Source organism: Tupaia chinensis, unplaced genomic scaffold (assembly GCF_000334495.1).
Source record: "Tupaia chinensis unplaced genomic scaffold, TupChi_1.0 Scaffold000005_2, whole genome shotgun sequence".
In the NCBI taxonomy this organism is placed as follows: domain Eukaryota; kingdom Metazoa; phylum Chordata; class Mammalia; order Scandentia; family Tupaiidae; genus Tupaia; species Tupaia belangeri.
Window position 1 is genome coordinate 2,741,670 of NW_006159434.1, and position 10,967 is coordinate 2,752,636.

The 10,967-nt window shown below is 37.8% G+C and overlaps 1 protein-coding gene across 1 annotated transcript; it reads left to right on the top strand.

Moving 5' to 3' along the window:
• Positions 1-7,974: 7,974 nt before the first annotated feature.
• On the top strand, positions 7,975-10,400 carry PABPC5 (poly(A) binding protein cytoplasmic 5). The gene is made up of 2 exons (XM_006139829.3): positions 7,975-8,075; positions 8,615-10,400. Exon 2 carries the CDS (start codon positions 8,758-8,760, stop codon positions 9,904-9,906), a length of 1,149 nt encoding a protein of 382 aa, XP_006139891.1. The 5' UTR covers positions 7,975-8,075; positions 8,615-8,757; the 3' UTR covers positions 9,907-10,400.
• The last annotated feature ends 567 nt before the right edge of the window (positions 10,401-10,967 follow it).

Below are 10,967 nucleotides of genomic sequence, written 5' to 3' on the forward strand. Positions count from 1 at the left end.
TATTCTGGATGGGAAATCACATTTTGTATGCTGTGATAATGCTCAGTGAATGAACGTAAATTAATTAATTAAAAATAAAAAATAAGAAAAGTTAAAAAAAAGAGCACTTATAAGGAAACACTAAACTAACCTGTTATATATCTAAGGTTATTATACTATTTTTATATATGTTTTTCTAGTATCCAAATATTTTTACAGTTGAATGCAGGATTTTCTTGTTGTGATAAGAACACTTAATATTTTTTTGGACCAGTAGTTAGCATAACAGCTATGTCACTAAACTCCTATGTAGTAGACCACGGTTCGAGTACTGGACCCAGAGGCTTAAACTCACGCCGGGCACGTATATGTGTGGGCCCAAGATCCCTAGAGGAGAATGGAGGAGAAAGGATTATGGTGTGGCCATCCCCCTCGGGGGTGATTTCTCACTTTCTGTCTTTCTGTCTCTCTCTGTCTTTCTGGCAAGCGCAAGTGCCCTATAGCAAAAACCTCTCAAAACAAAAAAGAACACTTAATATTTTTTAAAGAATTAGTTATTTAATTTTATTTATTCATTTATTTTCATTTGACCAGAAAAAGAAAGACATATGGAGAGAAGGAAAGTGAGAAAGCAATACACCCAGGTCCAGGACTCGAACCATGGCCGGCCATGTGGGAGTGTCCAGTGTTTTAACTACCATGCCACCTGCTGGCCCTAAGAACACTTAATATTTAAGTTCAATCTTATAATAAAATTTTAAGAACGTAATACCGAATTGTTAACTATAGGCATAATTTTGTAGAGCAGATTTCTAGAACTTACACATTCTGTATAACTAAAACTATACCTGTTGAACTCTTTTTCTCCTCCCCCAGCCACTGGCAACTGCCATCTATTCTGTTTCTCTGAGTCTGTTTTAAATTCTGCATGTAAGTGGAATCGTACACTGTTTGTCCTTCCATGATTAGCTTATTTCACTTAGCATAATGTTCTCTAGGTTTGTCCATGTTGCTATCTATAGCAAGATTTCTTTTTATGACTGAATAAAATTCCAATGTAGGTATATACTGCATTATCTTTAGTCATTCATCTGTCAATAGACATTTACATTTTTCTATACATTGGCTATTGTAAACAATACTCTAACAAACATGGGAGTGCACATGTCTTTTTGGGATCCTGGTTTCAATTCTTCTGGATATATTCCCAGAGACAGCATAAGATGATCACACAGTAATTCTACTTTTAATTTTTTTAGGAACCTGAAAGCTGTTTTCCATGGAAGTGCACTACTTTACGTTCCCACCAACAGCACACACGGGTTCCAATTTTTCCACCTTCTTACCAATACTTGTTACCTATTGATTTTATTGTTTTTTTTTTTTTTTATTGCTAGAGGGTATGTATGCTTATCAAAGAGAGACAGGGGGAGAGACAAAGGAAAAGGAAAAAAGGCACCTCTCAATAGTGTGTGGTCATGGCAATCCCTTCTCCTCCATCTCTCCATCCTATAGTGATTTGGGGCATGTATGCACTCTGTGTGTTTTTCAAGCTGCTGGGGCTGGGATTCAAACTGCATGGGATTCATCTCATTAAACACTAAGCTAAGGGGACAGTCCTATCATTTGATTTTTTTGATAAGTCATCCCAACATATGTCAGGTGATACCTCATTGTGTTTTGATTTCCATTTCCCTGATGATAAGTGATGTTTAAAATCTTTTCATAGGAGCCAGTAGGAGGCATGGTGGTTAAGGCACTGGATTCCCACATGGTTAGTCCAGTGGTTTGAAAGTCATGCCTGACACATGAGCATGTGTACCCAAAATCCCAAGAGGAGAATGGAGAAAAAGGGATTAAGGCATGGCCATCCCCCAGGAAGGGGATGAGTTCTCACATTCCCTCTCTCTGTCTCTCTCCAGCAAGTTCAGATGCCCTATGACAAAAACCTAAAAAAAAAGAAAAAAAAAAGCCTTTTTATATAGTCATTTGTCATTTATATGTCTTTTAAAAAAAATTCTACTCAGGTTGCTAATTTGTTGTTGTCATTTTTGCTATGGAATCATAGGAGTTCTTTAAATATTTTTAGATATTAATCCTTTATGAGATAAAAGGTTTGCATATATTTTCTCACACTCTATAGGTTGCCTTTACAGTCTGTTGTATTCCTTAGCTGTGTAGAAATTTTTTAGCTTAATATAGTCTCACTTTTTCTATTTTTGCTTTTGTTGCTTATGTTTTTGGTATTATATCAGGAGCTCATTTCCATAATTAATGTCATGAAGCTTTTCTTCATCTCTCTAGGAATTTTAGTTTCAAGATTTACATTTTAAGTCTTTAATTAATCAATTTTTAGTTTATTTCTGTGTATAATGAAAGATAAAAGTCAAATTGTGTACTCTTAGCATCCTTGTCAAAGATCAATTTACCTGTATGTGTATGGATTTATTTATGGGGAATCTGTTTGATCTGTTGGTTTTTATGCCATTGTCACACTACTTTAATTACTGTAGCTTTTTAATATATTTTGAGATAAGGAAGCATTGTACCTTCAGCTTTTTTCTTCTCTTTCAATATTGTTTTTGCTACTTAGAGTCTCGTTTAACTCCATATAAATTTTACATTTTTAAAAATTTTTATACAAAATGGCATTGGAATTTTGATAGAGATTGCATTGAAACTATAGATTGCTTTGGATAGTATGGACGTTGTAATAATAGTAAATGTCTTAATCCATGAACAAAGAGTTTTCTTCACATTTATTTGTGTTTTTTGTCATTTCTTTCATGAATGGTTTAAAGTTTTTAGTGTATTAGTTTTTCATGTCTTTGATCAAGGTTATTTTAAAGTTTTGTTGTTGTTGTTGCTGTTACTCTTGTTAATGAGATTTTTTTTTAATTTCCTTTTTGGATTCTTTGTTGTTAGAGGATAAAAATATGCCTAATTTTAATATGTTGATTTTGAATCCTACAATTTTACTGAAGTCTTTTATTAGAACTTAAAAAAAAAAAAAACAGAAGTAACAGTTTTCTGGAAACTTCAGAGTCTTCTACAGATAAAATCATGTCATCTGCAAAAAAAAGTAATGTTACATCTTCCTTTCCAATTTGGATCCCTTTTATTTTTTTCTCTTGCTTAATTGCTCTGGCTAGGACTTCCAGTACTATGTTGAATAGAAGTGCTGTGAGTGAGCACGTTTGCTTTGTTCTTGATGTTAAAGGAGAAGCTTTCAGTTTTCCATCTTGGAAATGATGTTAGCTGTGGGTTTTTCATACATGGCTTTATTTATGTTGAAGTAACTTCCTTCTATACCTAATTTGTTGAGAATTTTTATTATGAGAGAGAACATGCTTAACTGTTTTTTAACTAAATAAGGATTTAGTTGATTGTTAAAAAAAGGAAAACAGTTTGATTGTTTATTTGGGGTGTCAACTTACTAGGTTGAAGGATGCATGGAAGGCTTGTAAAACATTGTTTCTAATTATATTTGAGAGAATATTGCCAGATGAGATTGACATGAGTCAGTGGACTGAGAAATAAAGATTAGCTTTCAATGTAGGCAGGTGCCATCCAATAGGCTGTGAGTACAGGAGGGACAAACAGAAGTGGGGTCCAGTTTCCTATCACCCCTGCTCTCAGACCTTCCTTCCAAAGCATGCTACATGCTCCAATCTTAAACATTCTGTCTGCTCCATCTCTGCTCCTCTCCTAGGCCCTTAGTTGCATTTGTTCTTACCAGCTCCTGACTCCTGCATACCTCCAACCAGACGGACTTCAAGTTCTTTAACCTTTGGACTCTGTATTCATATCAGTAGCTGCCCAAGAGTTCTTAAGCCTGTGGATTCCTGAGGATCCTCTTTAGGACTCTGACTGGAACTACACCAGTTTCCCTACTTTGGAGGCTTCCAAGGCTCACTTCAAGCCTCAGACTGCACAATTTTCCTGTGTCAGAGTATTTCAGATGTTTCTCAAGTTTGCAGACAGCCTACTGTGGGATTTGTGAGATTCTTCATACAATAAATCTCTTTTACTTATATATATATATCCTGTTGGTCCTATTTCTCTGAAGATCTTTGACCAATATAACTGTTTTTTTAAAAAGATTTTTTTATGTAACTTTATTTACTCATTTTTAATTTGAACAGAGAGTGACAGAGTGAGAGAGAGAGAGAGAGAGAGGGAAAGTGAGAAAGCAAGCCACCAGGTACAGGACTCAATCCATGGTTGGCCATGTGGCAGTCCAGCACCCTTGACCACCACACCACCTGCAGGTCCCATAAACTGGTTTTATCAAAGCATTTTTCTTGATTTCCAAGAAATCCCCAGGATTATAAAAATATCAATGGTAGCTACAACCTCAAATAAATATAAACACTCTACTTTTACAATTGCAAAATACTACAATTTTAATAAAATATTAGAGAATGAAATATTTGGGTTTATTGACAATTTAGCATAAATCCCTTTTCATTATAAATTATGTTAAAATTTTTCTGGTGTTTGGTCACTTTCTCATTTTAGAAAGTATAATACAATGAAATAAGCACACTTTAATTTTCCCTTGGTAATTAATCTTGTCAATGCACATTAGAATTGTCATCCAGACATCCAGAATATAAATTCCTATGACTCAGGATAAAATATCTGGAAATATAGAAAAGCAATTATTTTTGGTCCTGCAGCTTACTCTAGAACTGTTTATATTATATTCTCTTTTTTTTTTATTTTAAAAGGCTTTTGCCTTAGGGCATGTGAGTTTGCTGGAGAGAGAGAGAGACAGAGAAATCCCCTCCCCCCAGGGATGACCACATTGCAATCCCTTCTTTTCCATTCTCCTGGGATTTTCAGTACACACACATGTGCACCCTGGGTTAGTTTCAAGCCACTGGGTCCAGGACTCAAATCGCAGTCAGCCATGTGAGAGTCAAGTACCTTAACCACTACACCACCTGCTGGCCACCATATTATATATTCTTAATGTCAAATTGTTTCCTTCTCATTGTTTTAAATTATACGAGTCTAGTTCAACATAATAAATTTTTTACTTTATAGTATTTTGCTCATCCATCCCAGTCTGCATTTAAGGCAGTAACAAATTTATTGTCAATGAAGCCCCAGCAACTTGTACAGCTAAGACTTTTAATTGAAAACACAGTATAAAGCACCTATTATGACAAGGTAGAGAAGCAAATCCCAACTCCCTTCATCTTCCATCTTATTTACAGCTGATATCACTATCAACTGTAAATAACACTGTGTGATAGAATGCACTAAGAATACCAGTTGTCTATGACTCTTCTTATGCAAAATATTTCTCATTTAGAAAGGCTAAGATATACTTCAGTCAACTGCTTTAGGAATCTGGGTGGGGATTTTTAATGGATTTTAATACATAAATCAGACTTATGAAACTGTCCTTTAACATGTAATAAAATTATAGAGAAATGTTCTATATCTGTTTTTAATTCCAGAGACTTTAACAATTTAAGTAATAAAATGATAAAATAAATTAGAGATAAAAATGTTTTTCTTTTCTCAATAAACTTCTATTCAGCAGAGAGGACTCTACTAAAATTTATTTCAATTTAAAATTTAATTTATGATCTTCGGTTCAAGTCCCAGACATGGTGGCTTGAAAATCATGCCAGGCATATTTGTGGGCATGTCCAAAATCCCAGAAAGAGAATGAAGAAGAAGGAATTGTAGCTTCTTCCTGGGGGAGATTTCTCACTTTCCCTCTTACTGTGTCTCTCTGTCTCTCTCTGGCAAGTTCATACATCCTATGGCAAAAGAAAAAGAAAAAAAATTAAAAATTTGTGATCATAAATCTAATAGGAAGGTCACTATAGTTTAGCATGCTTATACTATAATGTCCCCCAAATTGGTAGAAAATGTAGAGAGAAGGATATCTTGAAAATATGCATTTTATCAATTTAATTCTATTTTTAATCCTAGGGAAGATAGTACAAATGAGTTTGAATATTGATGATATTTAGATGATTATATGATCAAATGAAAATATTGATTTAAATCAGTAATAACAATGTTAAAATTATTCTCTTGAATTTTTGTTGTAATTTTAATATATCATTTTTAATAAAGTAATATTTTTATATGAGAAAAATAAAAATCAGATCAAATTTATAGTCATTGTTAATTTTGCATATAATGAAAGCAATTTATTTAAAGATTTTTCAAAATACGATACATAAGCAGATGTCCACATGTGTTCACATGCTGGTCACTGTGCTCATATTGTAAAACTACTTTATTAGTCTATCACTATAATAATTTTGTTAATATTTACCTAGTCTCAGAGAGTCTTCATGTCTTAGCAAAGCAAGAACATTAGAAAGGAAGCACAAGAACAGAATAAAGAAAATTAAGTTTTTGAGTAAATAGTGAGAGGAAATAGTAACACCTTTACTCAGCTATACTATGTAAAAGAAATGATGAAACATAAAGACAAAAAAAATGAATTCAGCCTGTTATTCTAAGAATTTCTTCTCTAGAAAACATCCACTGAAATAATATCCTTCTCTTGTATTCTTTTTCTGCCAGGATTTTTTTAGAGAGATTTTTGCTATAGGGTGTGTCTGCTCACTGGAAAGATAGAGAGAGACATAGAGAGAGCAAGAAAACATCTGGGGTGGGGCGGATGCCTACACTGCAATCCTTTTTCCTCCATTTTCTTCGAGGGACTTTATGCACCAACAAACATGTGCTGGGCATGAGTTTCAAGCTCTGGGTCCAGGACTTGAACCATGGTCAGCCACATCCGGGGTCCAGCGCCCCCAACCACCAGGATCTTTTCTAGCCTAGGTGGTATGATGACATATGAGGAATCCTTTAAAGGTTCATAAAACGTGTGTATTATGAAAAAATCTATGCATGTATAAATTTTACAGGGTTCGAAAGTAAGCTAATCTAATTCCATTTTCTTATGAACGTTTTGAAGTACCCTCATGTTTTGTTTGAATTGTCTTTGATGGAAGAAGGTTCTATAAGAGGCTCCTTAAAGAATTGTCCCTATGATAGATAATGGTGATTTTCTGAAAACAGCGTCGAAATTCCTCTCCAAAACAATTTCTCACAAGTCAGGATGCAATTCAAAATTAACTATGTATAGTGCCTACATCGTCATATGTTTATTCCATCCATGAATATTAATTATATATTTCACATTGATTCTGCAGCTTTTATCTCGTTCACTGAGATTCTATCATTCTAGAGGCAGCTCAACATCTTCAACGTTTCTGACACGAACTACCATGAAAAGCCATTTTATGACTTTCCAGTTATTAAAATCGTGGTCTAGCTAAAGCAGAGAAAACAACTCTTTGCCTACTACCTGGAAATAATGCTACCATTATGTTCGAGATTAATGGAGTAAGGATAAAGGCCAAGCACAACATGGCCTTGTGCTCTATTTGACCCTGTGATCATTTAGCAATGGACTGGGAGCTCTGTACAGCTGTTGACTTTGACTGTGTAACGCACTCAGGAAAGTATGCCACCTATATCCTCCTTCCTAAGCAAAAATGACTAGGGAGTTTTTTGTTTTTTTTTTTCAAACTTAAGAATTCTTTCCGCCTGGGTCATCATCTCCTTCTGTGATTTGGGAATTAGCAGCCTAAAGATAACATTTTAAAATACTAAATAAATATCATTTTTAAAATAGGAGGAACAATCGAAAAAAACATCTGAATCTTCTTTTTCTTTTTTCTCCTTTTCTTCTTTCTTTCCTTCCTTCTTTCTTTCTTTCTTTTTCTTTCTTTTTTTTTTTTTTTTTAAATCTTGGCACACAGTAAGAGGGAAGTTACTTAGCACGGTTCCGGGTTTCCTCGCGCCCCGCCCGCCCTCCGTAGCGCAGCTACTGGCTCTTGGTCCCTCGATCGGTCTGTCCTGCCCAGAGCAAGCCCTGCCCACCGTTCTGCGCTGCGCCCGCCCGCCGCGCATCTGTCCTTCTCGGCTGACTCCGCCCCGCATCTGTCCGGACCCGCCTCGCGTCTGAGCTGACCCACTGCGCGTCTGCCAGTCAGTCCCTCCGCACCTGCCGCGAGCCTCAGGCTGCCGAAATCACCGCGCCTCACTCGGTCCGTACCCAGTGGGCATCTTGGGTATCTGGGCGGTCTCCGGTCCCCCGCGCGTGTGTCTGTGTGTCTGTCTCTCTGTCCGATCCGCTGCCTGCAGCCTGCCTGCCGGTGCCAACGCACCAAGTGTCTAGTGTGCCCTTTCGCTGACGCCGAGCGCGGACGGCCTCAGTGAGCTGCGGGCCCGCGGAGAGCGGCCGGGCGGCCGGCGGAGGAATACACGCTCGGCCCCTGCCCTTGTTGCTATCATTGTAAACCAACGCGAGCTCGAGGCCTGTGTTTATGCAGAATCCGGGTCGCCAGGCCTCGGTCGGCAATGCTAGATGTGGGGAGCCAGCCAGCTGCTGGGTGATTGCTTACAATTGAACAGGGAAAGGGACGTGTCGTTCCTACCATGGGCTTTGCAAACTGATTTTTAATTCCGAACGGGTGAGATCTGGAAGTCTCCTTAGGGAGAATAGGTTCGTTACTGGGGTGCCTTTTTGTCTCATGCGTTTGTTCTGAGCCTGCTGACCAGCTGTTTCTGAACTTCATTTTCTCAGCCTCGACAGTGATTCGGAATCTGCTTTTAGCTTCCCTTCGCCTGCCTTGGCTTTTTCTGTTCCTGAACAGCTGTTTGGCCCATAGCTTAGAGAAAGCAGCCTTTTTTCTCTCCCAAGAGAACCTCCTCCCTGTGCTCAGAGAGATGGGGAGTGGGGAGCCTAATCCTGCTGGCAAGAAAAAGAAGTACCTCAAGGCCGCCCTGTACGTGGGTGACCTGGACCCAGATGTCACGGAGGACATGCTCTATAAGAAGTTCAGGCCTGCTGGCCCTCTGCGCTTCACTCGCATCTGCCGTGACCCGGTGACCCGCAGCCCTTTGGGCTATGGCTACGTTAACTTCCGCTTTCCAGCGGATGCTGAGTGGGCGCTGAACACCATGAACTTTGATTTGATTAATGGCAAACCATTCCGCCTCATGTGGTCCCAGCCAGATGACCGCTTAAGAAAGTCTGGAGTTGGCAATATATTCATCAAAAACCTGGACAAATCCATAGACAATAGGGCCCTGTTTTATTTGTTTTCAGCTTTTGGGAACATTCTCTCCTGCAAAGTCGTGTGCGATGACAACGGCTCAAAGGGTTATGCCTACGTGCACTTTGACAGCCTTGCTGCTGCCAATCGGGCCATCTGGCACATGAACGGAGTGCGGCTCAACAACCGCCAGGTGTATGTTGGCAGATTCAAATTCCCAGAAGAGCGGGCAGCTGAAGTGAGAACCAGGGATCGAGCGACTTTCACCAACGTGTTCGTTAAAAACTTTGGAGATGACATGGATGACGAAAAACTGAAGGAACTTTTCAGTGAATATGGACCAACAGAGAGTGTTAAGGTAATAAGAGATGCTGGTGGGAAATCCAAAGGCTTTGGATTTGTGAGATATGAGACCCACGAGGCTGCCCAAAAGGCTGTGCTAGACCTGCATGGAAAGTCCATGGATGGGAAAGTTCTCTATGTAGGGCGAGCACAGAAGAAAATCGAACGCCTGGCTGAGTTAAGGCGCAGATTTGAACGGCTGAGATTAAAAGAAAAAAGTCGGCCTCCAGGCGTGCCTATCTATATTAAGAACCTGGATGAGACCATCGACGATGAAAAACTGAAGGAGGAATTTTCTTCCTTTGGATCCATTAGCCGAGCCAAAGTGATGATGGAAGTAGGGCAAGGCAAAGGGTTTGGCGTGGTCTGCTTTTCCTCTTTTGAAGAGGCTACCAAGGCAGTGGATGAGATGAATGGTCGCGTGGTGGGCTCCAAGCCTCTGCATGTCACCTTGGGCCAGGCCAGGCGCAGGTGGTGAGAGTAGCCATGCTTGATTTGTTTCAGCCTTAGCTGGTGCCTACTTAGTTTGGGCTCCTTTGTGTAAGGGGTTGTTTTATGCCAATTCACAGGTTTTTTTAAGTGAATCCTTTCTTTGGAAAAAAAGTGAAACTAGAAAATTTTGTTCATTTAGTGAAAAACATAATTTCTAATTGTAAAATTGTCATTTTGTACTATTTTTTGATATAATATCCTTAGGAATATGTAGAATAAAGTCTATTTCTCCTTATTTTCTTTTCCTGGACAGTCAAGGTGAGGCAATCGATTGAACGTATTTCCCTTTTTATTTCATTTTAATATCTTCTATGAAAATATTTGCCACATGGTCCTTACTTCTGAATCTATCAGTGAAACTTCTAACTTGTTTATTGAGAAATCAACAGAGCAGAGGTAAATGTATGTGATCCAGTTAGCATCTGTGTATTATTTCACTTTAAATTATTATTTAAAACAAATGTTCTTTTAAAAATATGTGACATTTCTTTTATTTATTTATATTTTTTAATTTCTCTTTTAATATATTGTGAACATACTGCAGACTCCATAGGGGCTTTGACTAAGTGTTGGGAATTGTCTTTATTAACTTCATGCCCAGAAGAATAAACATATTGGTGTTTTCTCAGTCAGTACCCTTGAAAATTAGCACTTTAAGCAGTGGCCATTTATTAGTTGCATCTTAAAAATCTTTCCTGACGGATGTGAAGTTTGAGGACATTTTAAAAAACAACTAGTTTTTCTAAATTTTTTAGTATGTATATTTGGATCGTCTGAAACTAAGGAGAAAACTGCACTGAATTGCCTTTCTGTATAGATTGTTTAACATTTTACCTTCAGCCTTTATCGAATGTCAATACAAAAGAGAAATAACCCATAGAATGATGTTGGAAAACTACTCTGACTAACATCTATAAAATTTGTCATTATCTCTTGTATATTCTTGAATGTATCCATGTGAAAACATTCATAGATGTTTCAAAGTTAAGGAATAGGCTATCTCTTGATTAGGTCATATTCCACCATCCATTATATGAGAACTGTTAA